General features: G+C 39.1%; 1 protein-coding gene across 11 annotated transcripts in view; it reads right to left on the bottom strand.

Annotated features, from left to right (window-relative positions):
* Window positions 1–21,756, bottom strand: part of FOXP1 (forkhead box P1) — a 679,928-nt gene that overhangs the window by 267,673 nt on the left and 390,499 nt on the right. For all 11 annotated transcript variants that reach the window (XM_072598672.1, XM_072598682.1, XM_072598671.1 and 8 more), the window contains one exon: window positions 574–758. In XM_072598672.1, the coding sequence (XP_072454773.1) occupies window positions 574–747 (174 nt within the window). In that variant the 5' untranslated portion in view covers window positions 748–758. The remainder of the gene's footprint in view (window positions 1–573; window positions 759–21,756) is intronic.

Below are 21,756 nucleotides of genomic sequence, written 5' to 3'. Positions count from 1 at the left end.
TACCCGTGCCTTCCAGGGCAGTGCATGATAGTAAGTAATCAGAAATAGAAACTAAATTTCACCATCCGTGGACAAACAGTTATAGATGGCTCTGAGGTACATGGATATGTATTCATCCTCAAGAACACTTGTATCTGTGGAAGGCATCCCAAGAGAACAGTGCCACTGAGTGGCTTCTGAGGCAATTCTTATCTTCTGCCAGTCTCCAACAATCTCTGTCTCTCTGTCTCTGCCTGTCTCTATCTCTCTGTATCTCTCTTGTTGCTATTCCATTCTTTTCTTTTCAACTTCTCTCCACTGCTTACATGTACCCATGCCAACTACACTTTGTGGTGTTATCTAGCCTGACTTGGGGAATATAAAGCTAAAGATGTAAAGTTGTTCATCTCTATGCACACACCCACATGAATGTGCACACATATGTGTGTGAGCACATACACTCAGACGCACATACACACACTTTAAAAGCATTTATACTGTAAAAGCTCCGCAAATCCAAGTCCTCCAAGGGTTAAAGAGTAGTTTGTTTGGCCTCCCCGTCAGCGGCCAGAGTGGTAATATCTCTCACGGTACCTGCTGCTGTTGGATATGTGCTAAATCTGCCGCGCCAATCTCCCCCGCCGGTGTCTCGCCGTTTGCTCTCCCTTCGCGTAGGCTGCCGCACTCCAGTAAGTGGTTGCCGCTGCCTGCTCCATTCGGAATGGCTGAACCGTTGCTTTTTGTCTCAGGCCCAGATTCTTGCATCATGACTCAAAAACCTGAAATAAGAATTGGGAGGGGAAAAAATGCAGCTGTTAAAACAGTTGCTGCGTCTAAGGAGACACGCTGTTTTCAAGGCTGCCCCTAAACCCTAAACATTTGTCATCTTCCTTCATACAATTTATCTTTCATTAACAGTTCGGGCTACTAGTTTATGTTTATGTATCTGCTGGTACAGCTACAACTTTAGAAAGACTGTTCTAAATATACCATCGCTGGATCAACATCTTTTTTCCCTTAGAGAGGAAAAATAATATTTTCATAAGAACACAGAATTCATAATTAAATCTCCTTAATTACATCGGGATGTTTTACTTGAAAAACCTATGAGTCACTCTATATAACATATTAGGTACAACATAAAAAATTAATATGTACAGGAGATAGAGGCTAAAGCCAAAACATTCACTATTTAAGTAATGTTCTGCAGGGAGATTCCAAGAGCTGATAACTTTCATCACTGAGAAGCACCCAAAGGTAGCAGCCACTGAAAAGCCCACAAATAGGAGGCCTGATACATCTAGGCTCCAAGATTTCATCAGTATGAGCACTTTCCAGTCCTCCAAGACATACATGCCACCCCCTTCCATACCTTATAGATCTAACCATATTCAAGATACCACTAATATTTGATAAACATTAGAGACTCTTCTTAACAGGGTCCTCTACTGTTTTCAACAGAAGAATCGCAGAAGTTTCCATTCAGAATGATGATGATGATGATAGCTAATATTCACGTTGCCGTTTAAAGTTTGCAAAGCACTTTGCAAATATGGAATTTTACCCTAAAAACAATATGGAAGGTAGGTGCTATTAATTTGCTCCATTTTACAGAAAATAAAACAGAGGCTGACCAGAGGTTCTGTGACTTGCCCAGAGTCACACAGCTAAGTAAGTATGTGAGGCTGGATTTAAACTCAGGTCTTCCTGACTCTAGCTCCAGCACTATACCTACTACTTAGCCTCGTTAGAAGCTAAAAGAATCCAAATTTTGATCTCTGCCTTTCAGGTGAGCATTTCTCAAGGAAACTCCAAAAGAGTCGGTGTAAAATGTATAGGTGATCTAAACCAAGTATTGGAAGATATAACTTGACCTTCTATTGTCTATTTTGCAGAAACTCTTAAAATTGTATGTCACCAAAAGAAAGGACAGAAGTAGAAAGTAAAGTGGAAAGAGCCCAGTTAGTAGTCCGAGGACCTGGGTGAAAATCCTGGCTGTGGTCTTTGTGACTAGCTAGTGGGAATTTCAACAGTACTTAACACCTTTGGGCCCAGTTTCCTCATGGGTTATATGGCCTGAAAGGTCCCTTCTGGCTTTGGATCTACAATTATATGGAAGACAGAAATGCATCCTGTATGAATTCAATGGAAGTATTAAAATCTTCTGACAGAAAAAAATTAAGGAAAATGAAACAAAACGAATTCTCCTGACAATCTTCCTGAGCTGACTTTTGAGCCCCTTGAAATGTCAGAGGCCACAGGTCAGATTCTCAGAGCACCTTCACTCTTCCTTGTTCACACACTACTCCCCACTGGAGGTTATCTTGGCTCTTAGAAGCTCTTTATTTCACAAAATGGAAACTGCTTAGTTTCTTGGTCTTAAAGCCACAGTTCCACAGAAATGCAAACCACCCAAAGTGCTGGGGAGTCCCATTTGGAGTGGGTCAATTCCTACAAAATATATAGGTAAATATATACAGCAAATAATTACTGAATCATGAGGATGAGACAAAAGGAGCATTGTTAAAAATGATCCCTTGCCACAGGTGAGAGGCTTGTGTATAATTATGAATACTAACAATATCTAGCTAGATATTGATGTCCAGCTAGTTATTACTAATATACATATGCATATGTCAATGTGTAATATAGATATTAATATGTGACAGTTAGGTGACTTATCCAGGACCACAGAGCAAGTTAAATATCTTAGGCAAGTTATGACCTTAGGTTTCTCTCTAACCTTAGGTTATCACTCTAACCACTTTGACACTTATCTACTGTAGGGATGGAGGCATTTTTGGTGGTACAGTCTCCATTTCAAGGGTGTCATGCAAAAGAGCACCTTATACACAGTCAGAAGGTGAGAATCTCAGTTCTCTCACTAATGAGCTATTGCAGCCTCAGAAGCCAAAGCTATATAGATTCATCTAGTGTAAGAAGAGATGCTTTCACCAGATGTTGTCTAAGGTCTTTGAGCAGCTCATAATTCTATGATTCTACCAACAGAAAACAGGAAAAAAAATTCAGTATCACTTTTCCACTAGGATTTTTCCAATTGTTAGAAATTGGTTAAATTTTGTTCATGGTAAACTTCAGAAAAGAATCAAACTAGAGACCCAAGGGATGGGAGAACTCACACCTCTCCATTTAGTTATAGTACCCAGCTCCAACTTTGCTTAGAAGCAAAGTAAAACAAAACTGCTACATAAAATCTGTCAAACTTGAAAAAAAATAAATCAGATTTGAAGTGGATTAAAAATGGCATTTTCCTTTAACAGGTGAGAAATAACCTCAGGAGAAACAGCTGATTCATTATTGTCTCTTTCAATCTGGCCATAAGGACTTTGCAAAATTATGTTCTTACTGTCTGGAAAGCAAGTCTATTCAAAAGCCACTTAGACCTTTAGCTTAAGATATAGGAATCCAACAACAGACTAGGACAACCTGAGTCACTTCAACCTTTTCTTCAAGGTAAGAGGATAAAGCAGTACACTTTGGGAAACCTGCATTTTATTCCCAAAGCTATGGCCCCTTTCTTTCTTCCAGACAACAGAAAAAGGAAACAATGTTCACAGTGATTTTGGGATAGAAAACATTTGTGTTACTGTAGGAATCAAGGAAGGAAACTTGCCACTTTGTAGTGTCCAAACAATAGCTAATTTTCTTTAAAAACAAAAAGTACTCTCTCTTTAAAGGTCTACGTGTTGGTCTGTGGACTTTTTTGTGTTGTTATATGACAAAAACCTTAGTTTGTTGAAAACTCAGATATCATAGACCCCCCAAATGGAAAATATCTGGCAAGTTCTCATTCTGCTATTACCATTTGGACAGAAGTGCAATAAACCCAGAGATGTGACTGCCATTCAAATTCAACTCCTGAAACTGATGGTTTTAAAAAGTTGTTTCCTTGGTTCTACCGTGGCAAAGGTGGCTGGAATGAGAAAGTGCAGCCTCTACTACACAATTAAATGAGGAGGCCCAAGATCTTTCTCCATGCAGTTCTGAAGGATTTTTGCCAAATCTGGCAGTACAAGCTCTGTAGGAATGATGCCAAGCAGTGCTTGGCTTGTGAGTTGGGTTTCTGCTTTGTGAAGGAAAAGGCTTTGGGACCTGAATTACATAAAGGAGTATTTTGGTCTGGATATATTCTTAAGTACTCAAATGCTAAAGGCTGAATGTAGGTTGAAAACGCCCTACAATCTACCACAGAAATCAGGGACATGCCTTCTGAAGGGCATGCAAGTAAAAGTAACACTATCAAAACTTTAGACAATTTAAAACAATACCAGGTCTGGCAATGCTGTTAATTTCAATAAAGAAGAGAAATTTCTATTTCTACCAAAGGGCAGAAAAGCAGGGCACAGATTAATTATTTCAACAAATAAAGAAGGAAGCAGGGAGGAAGGGAGGGAGAGAGGAAAAGGAGGGAGGGAGACAGGAAAGGAAGGGAGGGAGACAGGAAAGGAAGGGAGGGAGACAGGAAGGAAGGAATGAAGGAAAGGATGGAGAGAGGGAGGGAGACAGGAAAGGAAGGGAGGGAGACAGGAAAGGAAGGGAGGGAGACAGGAAGGAAGGAATGAAGGAAAGGATGGAGAGAGGGAGGGAGACAGGAAAGGAAGGGAGGGAGACAGGAAAGGAAGGGAGGGAGACAGGAAAGGAAGGGAGGGAGACAGGAAGGAAGGAATGAAGGAAAGGATGGAGAGAGGGAAGGAGAAAGAAGGAAGGAAGGGAAGGACAGAGGGAGGGAGGGATTTATTAAAGGTCATTTCTTAAAGGTCTACTACTTACCAGGCACTATGCAAAGCTCTGATACAAGAAAAGCAAAAACCAGCCCCTGCCTTTAGGGAGATCATAATCTAATGGGGGAGACATCGTACACACAACTACGTACAAATAAAATAAATACAAGATAAATTAGAGATAATATGAAGGATTTCTGACATTTCTTTCGCATTTTGAAGTTTAATGGCATGGGGTACTGTTAGATTACCGTCCACCCCACTGCCTAAATCAACTGAACAGATTAATAAACACACTTCTCCAAAGGAAACTGCCAAATTTTGTGAATGCTGTAAAGCTTTTGGGAAGCTAATAGCCCAGTGCTCATTTTTTCCCAGCAACCCTATAGAGCCAGTGACTTCAAAAGATTGATCTATGTATGTGCTGGAGGGACATGCAGGGAAGGATGAGAACTAGGTCCAGGAAGCTTATTTATTGTTGCTGCTAATATAATTGTACTCTGGAAAATTCGTAATTTCTCTGCCAATGAATTTATTATTATTATTTCCTTGGTTACAATGACGGTGCAGAAAACTTAAGAGAAATAAAGATCTTGTTATCATGCTTGTGAAAGATTTTAAGCTAACAAAAAGTTCAGTCTTTATTCCAGGGCAGTTAATTAAGGTTGACCAAGTCAGGCAGAAGTAAATTAACTTGGCTGATCAATTATTTATATGAAGTAGAATAAATGCCCGTAAAGAACTTGGCCTAGTCATGAAAGGATGTGTAAATTAAACTAAACCGAGATTTGTAAAATATGTTTCTACTTCTATGGGGAGAAAAGTAGAAAAGTTAATAAGAAAATCACTTTCAGAAAAAAAAAAAAGAAATGATTATCCCCTATTCTCCACTCCTAAAACTCAATAATTTCAGTCTCATCATATCCCTCTTATACTTGGACGAATAAGAGAGGATTCTGCGCATTGTGAAAGATCATCAAAGCTCCCTCCCAATCCTAGAGGGGAGAGAGATTTTAGAAGTTTTGTCCATTATTTTAAAATCAGTTGACCAATCACAGAGAGGGTTGTGTGATATATCTTTTTTTCAGTTATTCGAGATGTGTCTTTGGGGCTAAAGTCTTCACGAACAATAGGCTCTACTCTTCCATTAACACTTTTTTTAAAATTTAAAAATGTCTCTGTTTCACTAGAAAAAAAATACAACCACCCCACCTGGTTGGTATATAGAAACTATAACCAAGAGGTCAGGTCATACCATTCATACCTAGGCCTATTTCACAAGCAAAATTTATGTGCAAAATTTAGGTGAAAACCCAACTCAAACAAAGAGACAGTTGCAGGCAGGAAGGCTGAGCAGCCATGGTTGCTCCTAGGCTCAGTCAAAGCCCGGGGCCTCCTAGATCGCTGGATTCAGCTGGGCCCTCGTGCATACCTTGGAGATTGAGTACCGTCAAAACTAAAGATGGTTATTTTTCCAGTTATTCCAGATGAATGGATTTTTAAAATAGCAGGAATGTCAGATGGAGGCCCCAGAAGATTTCCATCCTAATTTTCCAGCAGAAGAGACATTACATAAGATCCATGGGTTGATGTTAAATACCTAAACTTTTTCAAATTGAAGTTCCAAGGTTTCTGAGATTTAGCTATTCATAAAAAGCAGGGCAATTTAAAATGGAAGAGACAAAGGATCATGTTGAAAGGATTAAAGATTATACTTGAGGGTGAAGGAAGCAGGTGTTAAAAAAACAAACAAACTGGAGGTCCTTGGTCTCAGCTATCAATGCTGAGTCATTGTCTAAGGGTGATGGTTTCATGACAGCAATCTAGTATGCGGAAAAGTACAAAATGATGACAAGAGCAGGGGATGAAATACTCTTCATATTTTTGCAAAGAGATAATCTCCTGAATTTTAAAGGAGCCACTAAAATTTGGGGGTCTTCACTTCGCTCCCCCACCATCGGGTGTCCATTGAGAGCACACAGGTAAAAACAAAATTCAGGGACATCATCTAAGGCAGAAGATTGTGTACTCACTGTTATGCAAGCACCGTCTTCCTATACTGAATTTTCATAATTATAACAGAAAGGCGTAAATTTTCTAATGCATGGCAGTTCAAAAAGTAATCAAGAGAATCAGCCTGAGGGCTATTTTAATGTATGCAAAGCTAGTGACCCACAGTAAATGGGAGGTAGGCTTCAATGAATGCAAAGTAATGCACACATACTAAAGACCTGGTCTGATGAGGGACGGCTAAAATTAACACCCAATTAATTTCCGAATTGACAAACAAATGAAACCCATAAATCTACTTTCTCATTAATTTTCTTGTGGTATAATTTAAAGCAGTAATATGAGGGCAAAAACTGAGCATTATCCATCATAAATATCCAAAAGATAGCACTGTAACACCATAAATTATGCATATTACCTGTTGTTAGAAATGATTAATGTATTATCAACTTTATCGTGCACTGTGTATGTCTAGACATAGCTAAAATCTGAAATTTCATTTAGCACTTAGGAATAAAAGTCCAGGAGGAATGAAATTGTCAAGAGCCTCAATCTCCTGCTGGCCCGGTGGCACAAAAGAAGCTGCTCCTAGCGCCATCTGGGAGATCAAGGGGCAAAACTGGACTCATCCCAAGCTTTGGGTCAACAGAGGTTGAGCACATCTTAGAGGTGATATGCCAGTGCTCCCAGGGGAGGAGAAACAAATCACACTGCTCTGAGAGCATCCTTGCTAACTGATCCACAGAATGGCACTGGCATCTGTTCCACAAGGGGGCTAGTCACCTCTGCTCACCCTTTGGATGAAAAGAAAGGAGGGCCTGCCCAATGATGGAGGAGCAAAGGCAAACTGGGCATGCCTCATAGGACCTTAGATTTCATACCAAATGCTTTATTGTTGGGGTTTTTTTCCCTTTCTTCTTTTTTTTTTCTTTTTTTTGGCAGGTAGGGCAATCAAATAATGACGGAGGGAATACAACCCTCAGCTGGCATTGGAGGCACAAATAATTATTATGATTGTTGTTACCACCCTTGTATGTAACCCTAGGGGAAAGAAAAGGGGCATTCAAGCTTCTGTGGAGCTCTGGTTCTCAATGCTCTCCTCTCCTCTCTCTTCCACTAAGTTTGTGAGAAACCTAGGTGCCTTTACTTGAGCAATGGGCCACCTGGCACGTAGCAACTGGTGCAGACTGAAGGAATGAACAAAAGATCAGTTGTAAACCCAATGTTTCAAGGAAGCACTGTAAGGTCCATTTGCCTACTGATCAACTTAATTGTCAATTCATACTTTCCTATATATTTTTAAACACAGCCTGTTTCCTTTCATTGAAGACTGTAAACATCCAATTTGGAATTTCAGTTCTTAAAACACTTAAGGAACAGTCACATTGGTACAAACGATTTAGTAAGCAAAATCATTTTTTTAAGTTAAGAAACAATGAACCAAAGAAAAACTCCTAAACTTTTCGTTACAACATTATGTGTATATTTTCACTTATATGTATATATACAGTATGTATGTATGCACACATACATGCACACAAATATATTAATATTATATATACACATATATGCTGCTGTTGGTCTTCTGTTACACACATAAATATATATGTACATATATGTAAATATTTACAGTCAATTCAAACTATATGGGAAGAGTCAAAGTATTTAATTTGCCAGACTTTAATACCAAATAAGGGCAGCATTAATCGATTCCTATTGCTCCCCAATCTCGATTCGGAATGCCGCTCACACTGAAGATGTGATAACTCACCTTTCCAAGGAGAAGGGGGAAGGGGGGTTACAACTTCAACAGAAAACACATATCAATCGAAAGTCATATTAATTTCTCTCTGGCAGGACCTGCTTTAATCCGTGTTTCTTGAGCTTGAAGGATACCAACATGTACAAACGCCCTCCTTATCACACAGAGTTGCAGATGTGTAACTTTTCTGATTCTCATCCATCATTTCCATTATTTCCAATCTTTTTTTCTTACTTCCCCAGACAACCTTTTAGGCAAGTGTCCACAGCAACTGGGTACAGACTGAGCAGGATACAAAGGCATACTATTCCAGCAAAGACAAACACAAAGGATTAAGAAGGCGAGACCCCTTGCATATTATCTCAGCCAAAGACCTAATAATAAATTAAATATTGAATATAAGAAAAACACTTTGTGTTTCCTTAACGCTTAGCCTTCTTGTTTGCCTTGTCATGAGAAAAGCTTCTAAAGCCTAAAGCATGAGGAGGCCAGGTATTCAGTGAGCCTTAATTAAAAATTGTTTTCAACAAACACAATAGATTTTTCACTTGTCTAACTAATGAAGTCCTAAGAAATTCAACATAAATACCAAGGCTCAATAAACAGCAGAGACCAGTTTCGTATCCATTCTAATTTGAACATTTTCATATGGTTTCACGCAGAAAAGATTTGATTCATAAGAGCTATACTAGTCAATTAATGACTGGCTTGTTGGGTTACACACTTCAAGTAGTTTCTGTTTCACCTGCAGCCCCATAACCGCTCTAGTGGCCATAACGAATTCTATCACTATAGCAAGTTAGTGAATACAATCCATCAGAATTTTGTTGCTTGCGTTTCTTGGCAGTGAAAAGGACAATTATTTAATTTTATCCTTCAAAAACTCATATACATATATATGTGTATATCGGAGTCATTTTCAAGAGACGAAATAACAGGCCCCATTTAATAGAAGAGAGTTAAAGTTTGTCTCTCAAGGTCATTGCTCTGCAGGTCTCACTGCTTTTTTTCCTTCTTCAGAGAGTGTCCTTGCAATTTACAGCAAATGCTAACAGGTCCTGGCTGGTATTGAAACACAGGCATATTCAGAAACAGCAACAAACACAAGGCCTGAAAAAACAAAGATGGCCTGAGCTCATTTTTCTTAGTTGTTTGCAAAACAACCCCAAAGGACAAACTATTGCTGAAGCCTTGTCTAATTAGGTTTTCCATGTCCAAGGAGTCACAAACAGATTCAGGAGCTGAGCCACCATTTGGAGTTTCATGACAAGGACTTTTTTTTTAAAAAAGAAGCACAGACAGTTAAAGATCAGAACTGAAAAAAACAACCATTCTCAAGTATTTTGAAATATTGATTCTACAGATTTGGGTTCTGGTTAAAGGTGTCTCCCATAAATCCCAGAGGATTTTTTTCAGAGAACATCAAAACAAAATTTGGTATTTCCTTTTTATACTTGGTAGAAGGTATATGCCCCTTCCCACAAATTTCTTCAGGGAAGGTTTTAAAAATGGCATTTCCCTTTTAAACTTGGTAGAAGGTATATGCCTCCATATCTGGCTAAAACATTTAAGCCTTCCCCCTAACATCCGACTGTCCATGCCTCAAAGGCAGTACCTTCTGGGGCGATCACCTGGCTCCTGGCCCTCGCTTTCTGTCCTAGGCCTAAGTCCTCGTTTGTACCACCCAAGTGTTTCCAGCCCTCTGATGCTCTAGGACCCTGCTAGGCTTCTTTGTAGGAGAGCCCTCTCCCCTCCTCAATAAAGCAAACAACTGGGTAGCTATCATCATTACACTAAGGAAATCTCTTCGAAAAACCAAACAACTTCTAATCTTTGGAGCCCCTTCATCCAAGTTAAAGATAAGAAAAGCAAACCTAAGGCTGCTTCAGCCACATTCCAGGGACAAGTTCCCCTTTTCTCCTTTATCAGAATCCTTGCATTTAAGTTTTTTCCAGGCCTAGCAGGATAAACTGCTGCTCACACCCTGCAAACAAAGCACTATTTGTTTAATAACTGATTGCTGCCATGGGTACAGTAAACAAGGGGCCCGGCTTTTGTGTTTATGAACAAACACAGCATCTTGCAAGAACAATTTAACATTAACCTGGTGGAATAATCAACAGATTTCATAGGTGACACCGGGGGCAGGGATAGCGTAAACAGAATGGGGAGGAGGAGAAAGGGGCCACTCTTCGAATCAAGGTCGAGGCAAATGCATTCCAGAGTAAACAGCTGGGAATAACTCAAGACAAACAAACAGTCATTCTTCTGACATTTAGAGAGGCAGAAAGGTTGGATGTTACATATATCAGCTGCTGACCACCATGAAATCAGACCAGTTGGGGCCCAGCACTCCTTATTTACACAATGCCATGTTTGCTTATAAACAACAATTTGCTGTTACCAACTTAGCGTTACTCATCATCATAGAAGCCAAAAGATCAAGTGAAATCCTGTTAACTCTTTAATGGTTACTCTACTGTGAAGGAAAAAAGGGGGAGGGAGGGGATGATCTAAATGAGAAAAAAAAGCAACCAGAAATAAATTGGGGCCCATTTTGGACCCTTTGATTTCTCTGCGTGTGGATGAACATGTGGATTTACATGGCTTAAAACAGTTAAAAGTTGGATTTGGAAGCAACTCTGAACAGTGGACTGTCTGGAGACTTGAGGAACACTGCATTCATTTCTCAAGTGGTTCTTTTATCAGTGAAATATCTGGGTCAAACATAGATTCTGATCTTTAATCTTTTATTAAGAAGTAAAAACCCTGATGCTTCTTTCTTCACATGATGAGCTCCTCTTACAAGATATCCATAAGCCCGTATTGCCTGAAAATTAACAAATTTGTGGCATTCCAATATTCACTCTAGGGAAAAAGAAAACTAAAACAACCTTAAAGCTTGCCAAGTTTGTGTTGTGGTCTTTTATACACATTGCACAGAAAAACTGATTCATCAATATACCACGTAATAATCAATTTGTTAATTTACACAAAAAAGAAAGAAAGGAAGAAAGAAAAGCAGAAAGACAGAAAGAAATCTTCTAAATTTAAAGGTAAAAAATAAGGTAAGGTTTTCCAAAAATAAAAGACATCAAGAAACGGTATCTTCCAAAATACATCTAGCTTAAGTATATTAACATATATGTTTCCCTACATTACTGCAAGCTATTATCCCTGCTTGGGACTATCATGGGCTAGGGGTAGCCTATATAGTTGCACATTCATTTGATGCTTCTCTATAGCTCAGGGGTGGGGAACCTGAGACTTCAAGGCCACATTGCCCTCTAGGTTCTCAAGTGTGGCCCCTTACAAAGGGCCACGTGTAGCCTGTAAGTTCCCTGTGTAGCCTGTAGCTGTAAGTCCTGCGCCCCACCCCCCCGTATAGATGATACAAAATTAAAACAATACTTAATTTTGAACCCTGTGAATAATCCTCCATTTTTAAACTTCAACAAGCAAAATACACTGAAAATATGTAAAAATTACATGATGTATCTGTTAATGTTGTTGTTTCTCCAATCAGTTACCATTGAAGTTCTATGTCATTTCTGTTTGAAATAGAGCAAAACATTGTCTGTTGGCCACCCAACCGAAATGCTATAGGGTGAAGGGCCAGGGGTAGGAGGAGTAAAGAAGTAAGAGATGAAAACAGGTACAAAAAAGACAATCTTGACCTTTAGATTAACAACACAAAGGATTAGGAAATCTGAAATGTCTTGAATGGTTTAGATATTAATGAGAAATTTAACTAATTCTTTTTTCATAACCCTTTTCTTTCAGCTTCGGTCTCCCTTGTGTACACCACATAGTCTTTTCCACCTAGATTATATGCATTTTTTCTCTCTTCCTTGAGTTCCCCTAATTCTTCTAGAAACTCCCAAACTGCCAATTTTGCCTTCCTTCTTTCCTTGTTCTCAAACCACATTTCGGTTAATCCCTATGATGCCTATTCTTTCTTTCCTTCCCTTTCTTTTTTCTTTCTTCCTCTTTCCTTCCTCTCTTCCCTCCTTTCCTCCCCTTCCTCCCTCCCTCCCTCCCTTTCTTCCCTCCTTCCTCTCTCCTTCCCTTCTTCCCTCCCTCCCTCCCTTCCTTTCTTCCTTCCTTTCTTTCTTCCTTCCTTCCTTCTGTCTCTCAAACCACACCCCTGCTGTCTCTTTTCCTCATGTCAACTTGGCCACTAAATTCTACCACGTGTTTTGAGATGATTGCCAACACATATTCAGGATTTAACTGGGGTGGAGAAGATTTCACAGGCTGGCTCTCAGATCTTACATTCATGGCAGTGAGACACTCAGAAACTTTTTTCCCGTACCCCTGTAGATCTCTCTCTGTACTAATACTTTATTAGAACATCAGACTTGCTCAAGAGCATGTGATGATGCAAGTGTGAATACTGCTGGAACAACTAACATAAATCCTTTTCCTCAATTGTTTTGGAAACTGAAATTCCCTGAATTCACACTAACTACAGCATGTATGTGGTTAGGGTGTCTGGGAAGTACAAACAAGTTAGAGGACTTTTCCAAGGTCACTGTGGGAGTAAAAGGGAAAACCAGGTGATGAAAGACTACTACCACAAGTTTTCGAAATTCTTGTACTCTGTCCTTTTCTGTTGTGCTACTCTTGAAGGGAAAGGGAGATGGAGAGAATGGGGTGGGAAACAACAGAGAGTGTTTATTTTCTACAGCTGAGAAAACAAACCCATTTCTGTGACTTCCTGATCTTCTCTCACTGCCCCCCAAACCCCTTTGCCAAATCAGATCACCTGCCAGCTGTGTTAATTTCATTTAAATGCCAAATAGTTATCAAAAAGTGGTACCATTTCCTTTGAAAAATGATTTGATGGTACAATTGAATGAGAACTTCACACTTTCAAGAGTAACCAGGTACAGGGTTCGAATCATGAAAAGAAGCAGAGTTTATTAGAAATCATATTGTATTGGAAACTGGACAATCAGAGTTTGAAGACAGGAGTCAAGGGTTTGAAACCTGACTGTGAAGTCTACTAGTCATTATTTCTGTGCACAAGTTACTCCTATGAGATTTACTTTCCTCATTTTGAAAGATGGGGGAAATAATACTTGCCTTTGCTACCTCACAGAGCCCTTGTGTAAAAATAAACCTTAAGATTTTTATCAACAAATATTTATTTTTTTAAAAAATGTTTTATTGATGCCTTACTATTTGCTCCAGAGGCATTTCACAATTGCCAAGCCTCCCCGCCCCAAAAGGCATTACCCACCCTTTAAACAAAGAAAAAATGGTGAAAAAATAACACACAATCGATCCCCAACCTTTCCACTTAGAAGGGGGAAATTATTGCATCATGTGTTCTCCAAGAACAAGAACGGTCATTGCATTTAATCTGAATTTGGGCAGCTTTCAGCGTGTGTGTGTGTGTGTGTGTGTGTGTGTGTGTGTGTGTCTTTAGTAACAATAAGGGAGCAATTGTGTATATTCTCTTTTCTCCCAGCTATGACTATTTCAATTAAATATATTACATCCTCCACATATGAAATGGAAAGTAGTGATCTCACTATCACAGGTTATTGAATAGGAGGTGTTTTTACAATAATTACTTCAATTTAACTGTTAAGAATGAATACACATTTGTGAGCTGACTAGGTACACAGACATGGGACTGAGCCAATATATACAATGCATTTGTTGTTTAGTCACTTTCTGGTCACGTCTGACTCTACATGACCCCATTTGGGGTTTTCTCAGCACAAATACTGGAGTGGCTTGCCATTTCCTTCTCCAGCTCATTTTACAGATGAAGAACTGAGGCCAACAGTATTAAGTGACTTGCCCATGGTCACATGGCTAATAAGTATCTGAAGCCAAATTTGAACTCAGCTCTTCCTGATTCTAGGCTCAGCACTCTATCTACTGTGCCACTTAGTCGCCCTCTCATGCATGCAGATGCTAAACGCCTGAACTTGGGTCCAATCAAGTGATAAAACCAGACATAGTTTTCTTTCTGGAAATAGTACCACTTTTGATTAGTACTTGGCATTTAAATGAAATTAACACACCTGGCAGGTGGTCTGATTTGGGATCCATCTTATATCTCTCCTTCCCCCAAAGCACAAAACTAGAGAACACTGTTGGTACCACCAAGATTTATTCTCTTTATATATCTGAAGCTGAATTGCCCCCCAATTAGAACTCACAGCCAAAATGTTAGCTTCTTAATGCACAGCTTCTTCCTGAATCTATTCTGGCATCAGCCATCTATGCTGTCTACCTTCTCTGGCACGTAGAATCAGAGTTTATTCAGAACAAAGTAAGTATTACAGGATAAAAACTATAAGCATATCATTCAAATGCTTTATTGGTAAAATAGATGGATGCTTTTATTAGTCCAACCTTTTTTGTAATGGAGTGCCACTGATGACCCGGTGGTAGCCTCATTCTCTGCTATTAATCACACTTCTAAGAGCTCATTTTGCTTTAAAATCTTAAGAAATTGCCATAATTTAAAGACATGGTATCTACATAATGGGAAATGCTTCACAGATTATATCACTTCATGTAGTGCAGGGTTTTTATGGGAACGCTGACCATGATGCCAAGGTATCACAAAACTTGAATCAAATCTTTTATAAAGAAAAGCTAAATGTAAACTTTCATTTGTAATTGTTGTTTCTACATCTGTACACTTTCATCTTTGCCTTTGGGGAAACGTGGAATCCAAAAGCATATGGTTTACATAGATTAAGAACACAATAATGTTCCTAAACAAATGTTTTAAAAAATGAAAGGGAGAAAACCTAATGTGAACTGATAAAAAAGATGCGAAAACACATGGTGTGTTTTAAGAAAATTCAATCACTGGTATATTCCTTATTCATCATCTATAATTCCTGCGTCTTGTCGCCTCACTAAATGGAACCGAAGCACTGTCTTCCATAAGAATGACTTTGGCATGAACTACAGGTATCTGCCAATTTATGTCCAGTATGATTCCTACTAATATAGTGACACCCTTCACGGATAAATCTTCATCTCGTTAAACCACACTTTGCAAATATGTAACTGTGTTGATGACTACTTTATGGCAGTAGAGAGTTCCCCCCTATATAAAATAAAAATAAAAAGCTTCTACTATTATATAAACAGATACATGATACTCACAAACAAAATAATATGGCTAGATTATGTTACATAGTGAAAATGAAAAAATGGTTCTTTCTCAATAACAGGCATGGCCACAACCAACCAATGTCACTTTGCAGTTGCATCATCTCTGTCATAACTTATACTTGCATTGGACTTTACAGTTTATATGGCTCTCTTCTCAACAACAACCTGCTGAGTTAGACCATGTAAGTATTATCATTCCAGTTTTACAGATGAGAACTCAGAATGGTTAAGTCACTTGAACATGGGCATATAGTAAATATGTTGAAACTGGAACTCTAAAACAGGCTGCTTGACTCTAAGTCCAGTGTCAATGACTCTACACCATGTCATCTTCTCATTAAGAGATGATAACGAGACCCAAAATATTTTAAACAACTATCCAGTTGACTAGCCATTTGCAACCATGATGGAGTGACTCTCTAGCCTTATTTGATCTAATCTGTTTTCACACACAGGTCGAATGACAGTAGATGTGTGTTGCCTGTGTACAGTATCAGTAGCTACTGACTACAAGAATAATGAACCCAATGTTCATCAACTTAGAGGCATAATATTAACTGTAACAATCGTATCAGTTCCTAACTTCTCTGTTTCTAGACAAGAATGCACAGTGGGCTACTATTTTGAAAAATGTAGTAAATCAGAGGATAATACCACTAAATCAGAATTATTCTTTTTGAAAGTCAGGTATTTTGGCTTTTTCATTTTTGAAAATCGAGTACCTTCCAAAACAAATCTTGAATTTGTTATCATTAATTGTTCTTTTTCTCTTTATATGAGATTTGTTGTCAAGGTCATGTATGCACATACTATTAAATGCAGACAGGATTAGCCACCTGTTCCTTACTTTATGAACATCAGAGAAGCCTTTTCCACTTAGGACATGACTTTAAAATGAGGAAAATGGATTGAAGAGGTGACAAATAGGGTAGGTGGCGCTGAACAGCACATTGACACCGCCAAATCAGGCCCACCAAGTAAAACTATGAAAAAAAGGAATTCTGTTCCATCAAACTGAATGTTTGAATTTTTTTGCTAAAGCAGTTTATTAGTGTTTCTCAACATTTGATTAAATTCAGCAAGAATTTATTAAGCACCTATGTATAATGCATTATGCTAGGCATTGGGATTACAAAAAATATGTTAGATGTATATCCACTTTTCAATAAGTTTGCAATCTAAGTGGAGGGAAGGGGAAAGACATATTCCAAAAAAAAGTATCATAAGAGGAGAAGTTCAGAGAACAAAGTTTGGGCAACTGAATACGCTAGAGATCGTGTTGGAGAGTGGGTTGAAGTTTATACAAGGAGAGAAGGCTTTGTGATGGAGATGGCATCTGTAAGGTCTTTGGAAAGAATAAATGCAATTGACAAAAATAATGAGCATGGCAGCAGGAGTAGAGAAGACGTCATTCGGGATGTGAAGGCAAACATAAGCTGAAGTAGGGAGAGCATACAGCAGATCAATTAATCAACATTTATTAAGCCCTTAGTATGTTCCAGGTCCTGTGCTAAGCAGTGGGGATACAGAAAGAAGGAAAGATAGTCCCTGACCTCAAGGAGCTTGCAGTCTAAGAGTAAAGACAACAAGCAAACAACTATGTACAAAACAGCTATAGAAAGGATAAATGGGAAATTAAAAAAAAAGAGAAAGCAGTAGAAATAAAAAGGTTTGGGAAAAAATCATGTAGAAGATGGAATTTTAACTGGAAGTTAAAGGAAGCCAGGAGGTGGAAATGAGGCAGGAGAGGATTCCAAGCATGGAGGAGGGAGGGAGGGAGGGAGGGACAGAGAGAGAGAGAGAGAGAGAGAGAGAGAGAGAGAGAGAGAGAGAGAGAGAGAGAGGGAGGGAGGGAGGGAGGGAGGGAGGGAGGGAGGGAGGGAGGGAGGGAGGGAGGGAGAGAGAGAAAGTGTCAGTCTAATTTAAATGACAAGGATAAAAGTGGTCACCATCTCCTTACCCCAGAACTGCAACTCATTATTGTCTCCCATTCCCAAACTCAACATAATCCATGATTACACAGATCTTTATGACAACATTCCCATCAGGAAGGCCCATTCACAACATCTATCAGTCATGTTCCTTTCCTGAGACCACTTAGCCAGTTGTGTAGGACAGAGGATCATAGTTCTAGAGCTGGAAGAGACCTTAGAGACCTTCTAGTCAGTTTAAGAAGATTATGTTAGTTGTCCAAGGTCACAAAGTAATTTGTCATTGATAACATCTGAACCTCAGAATTAGGCCTAGAAGCCTGCTCTTCTTTGGTTCTCATAGGAGCATGGGCACCATGCTGCCAAGAGCGAGACTGTTATAAGGTTTGGGAGGCAATAGTAGCTACCAAAAAGAACAACTCCAGAATGCCTAAAATGTCATCCAATTATGAATGCAGAAGTCATGGCTCCTGTGACTGGAGCAGAAGAGGTGCTAGCATGGAATCCACTAGGCATGTAAAGACAGTGTCAGCAGTGCTAATGACTTTTCTTTACTTCCTTCATCTATTCTGTATATGTGGTATGGAAAAGCACAAAAAGAAGGAATCTCTCTAAGTTCAAATCCAATTTAAAGAGTTGGCTCATGTAAAACCACTGTCAAGGTAAGTTTCAAAATTTAACTAATATGGTCAGGGACTTAACATGTGATATAACTGTAAGAGGAACCTGCCTGGATGAGGAAAATCTTCTGCCAAGGCAGGCTGGCATCTTCTCAGTAGCGTATCTTCTTAGAACTTTTATTAAAGCATTGAGAGGTTAAATGTCTTGCCCGGAGTCAAACAATATGTCTAAGGCAGAACTCACATACAAGTTTTAGTTACAGCAGATATTAAATTACGTTCAAGGGAGACTGTTTGGAATAACTAATTCCCTGTGCATTCATTGATCAAGAATTAAAGGTCTGCTGCTGATTGTTCTCAAGTTTGCAGAAGTTTGTGATTTGTTTTTGAGAGGAAAATTTCCTATATGTGTTTATGACAGAAAAATCTTGTCTTTTCCCAGTGAAGGCTTCCTTTCTTCCTTCCTCCTTTCCTTCTTCCCTTTTTTCCTTCCTCCCTCCCTTCCTTCTTTCTTTCCCTCCTTCCTTCCTTCCCTCCATTTTTCCTCCCTTCAGATGTGCAAGTACTGATTTGGTCTAAGTGTGGAGAGTTAGTGGCAAATGTTGAAGAGGGAGACATGGTTTCCTTTAAAAGACTTCATGGTTGTAATACCTGATGGACTGAAGAACGAATCTGCCTGAGGAATCTATTAGGCAGACATTGGTCGTCTTTGTCATAACATAGTGGGCAAGAAGATTTGGGTTTTCAAAAGGTAAGGGTGATTGGAAATAAGAAGATGAGATGTCCTAACTTGCCTGAGGAACAAAAGATGGCAGGCCACTGTTTGGCACCTAGAATATTTAGTGTTACGAAGAAATAGTCATAGGATGCAAAAGGGATGCAGACCATTGCTTCATCCAATAACTAGGATCATTTTTTCTGTGGGAGCAGATCATGTTCATACCATTCTTCTTAACTTGGCTTAAAATTATGAAAGTACCAGATGACTTTAAATGCTCAAGAATCTCATTCTTTAATTTCAATTCTACTTTGCTGAAGACTGAGACCTCTCAAAGAACACTAGTCCTTTCCTTTAGGGAATGCAAAAATACTGCTGAAGTTTAAATCTCTCCCAGATCATCCAGCCAATCACACTACTCACCACATACATCCCCTAAGAGTCTGCAACAGATTTTCCTGCTTATCAGAAAATAAGTACATAGAGCTATGTGCACTGAATACATATTGCCCAAGGAATTAAAAACCTCCTTGGTGGCAATAATAGGGTCAAAGATTTAGAGCTAGAGAAAACTGTAGAAGAAATCCAGTGCAACCCATTCAAAGGAGGAAACTGAGGCACAGAGAGGTTACATGCTTTGCCCATGGCCACACAGTTAACAGTAATAGTCTCAGGAGATATGTGAGCCAAGGTCTTTTTGGCTTCAAGTCCATCCAGGGCTCTCATCAAATATTTCATACTGCCTCTGAAGGTGACCGGACTAACTGGACAAAATACCCAAAGAGAATGGTCAAGAAGTCTTTTGTTGTTGCCATTTAGTCATTTTTCAGTCTTGTCTAACTCCCTGGGGTCCCATTTGGGCTTTATTAGCAAACATACTGGAGTGGTTTGCCATTTTCTTCTCCAGCTCATTTTACAGATGAGCATACTAAGGCAAACACAGTTAAGTGAGTGTCCAAGAGTCACACAGCTAACAAGTATCTGAGGCCAGATTGGAGTTCAGGCAGAAGAGCCTTCCTGACTCCAGGTCTGGCACTCTATCCACAGTGCCCTCCCATAAACTGAACTGCCTTTCAAAATTGTACAATATTTACAAAGGTTATAGCCATACAGGTATCATAGGACAGTGAGGTGGAAGGAACGCCATCATTTTAACTTCGAATACAAATTTGTTAAGGAAGAAAGAGAAAAGAGTCTTCGGTCCAATATCCTTCCAAGCATCTCCTCATGCTAATATTCCATGGATAAGTTCACTTTGCCTGCATATATCCAATTCAAAATGGACATGATTTCATCCATACTATGAACTGGACTTCCTGAATCTTGCTACATAAAATACTCAGTTCAGTGTATCTGAAATAAATGAATATCTGAAAAGGAAACAAAAGCTGATAAGAGATTGCAAGCTTTTGTGCATGATCACATCACTGAGGATAACAAGAATATTCTAACCAAACAACTCTTAAGAAGCAGCTGAAAATGTATTTTAACATTAACTTCTAAGTGAGGTTGATATTTAGAAATATTACTGGAAAAAATTGTGGGGACTAATCACAGCTTGGTAATATGCTGTGGATTTCTTCACTATAAAACTCTTCCTGCCCAGTTTTGTACAGTTTGAATCCAGCTCTTGTAACTAACTATATATTTAAACACCTCTGGCACTTTAATGAATGTTTTCCTGCTAGAAATATTATTTTTTTCCTTTGTTCCTTATCTGTCTGTCTTTGCATAACTTTCCAGAGACAAGTTCTGTGCACAAAGTCACTCAGTAATAATTTGCTAAAATGAATTCTGCCACAAAGGCATGCAAGTATATGTGTGGGCACATGGACACACACACACACACACACACCTTAAAAAAATTTTAGCTTCTAGAAAAACAAGTGAAAGTATTGTCCCCTACCTCAAAGGTAAATTGAGGAAATATTTTTTTCTCTTCAGACAATCTTAGCACTTTAAAGAAAACGTCCAGTTGTAATTCCTAAGCAAGTATCTTGATAGTGTGACAGAGATGTCGGCCGTTTGAAAAAATAAATTCAGAAACTTCTTATGAAATCTCCAGAATTTGCAAAGTGAAAATCAGCTGAAGTAGAGGAGGGACAGGGATGGGTTGGGGGGGGCTGTGACTTTAGTCATAACTATAACAATACTTTACTTGAGAAATCAAGGGTCTGTTCCCTTTGGCAGCTGGAGAAGCTGGAATGCCCTGGAGAAAAGTCGTTTCGATTACACAGATTCTAATCTTCCAATTTATTGTATCTAACCAAAGGCGGCACCTTCAGGAAGGCTTCTGGGTGTCTCTGAGTTTTTCAAAGTTAAAATGTCTCTCTGCCAAGACAAAGACCGAGTTCTCTGGTTCCAGCTAGAGGTAGACAATGCAGATGGAAAGGGATAAATAAAGGAATACTTCTTTCTAACTCTATGTTCCTGTTTGAGTGTGAAGACACGCTGCCTCCCATTCTCAGCCCAATTCCACTCCACTGTCAGTATGGGAGAGAAGTCCATTCCATTTCTCCTAGATGACCCATTAGTCAGAATGGTGATGTTACCATCCACCCTGCTGCCTCTTCTTATTTTTTTATTGTTATTTTTAATATTCTAAGCACATACTGTCACTACCAAGTATATGGGAAAGTTTTTCATCTAATAGTGGCTTCGGCTTGTGAGAGTTGAAACATGGAGTACGTCAGACAGGCAGCTGTCATCCTCTTTGATGATAAAGGAGGGAAAGCAAGGAGATTTTTCTGTGGGTGGAGAGTGGGAAGGAGACTCAGTTTGGTCTGTGTGGTATTGGTGGTGTCAGGGTCTCATGGACCACATGAGAAGATTAGTACCGTTC

This window comes from Notamacropus eugenii, chromosome 3 (genome assembly GCF_028372415.1).
Source record: "Notamacropus eugenii isolate mMacEug1 chromosome 3, mMacEug1.pri_v2, whole genome shotgun sequence".
Classification (NCBI taxonomy): domain Eukaryota; kingdom Metazoa; phylum Chordata; class Mammalia; order Diprotodontia; family Macropodidae; genus Notamacropus; species Notamacropus eugenii.
This window is presented reverse-complemented; position numbering and strand designations above follow the sequence as displayed.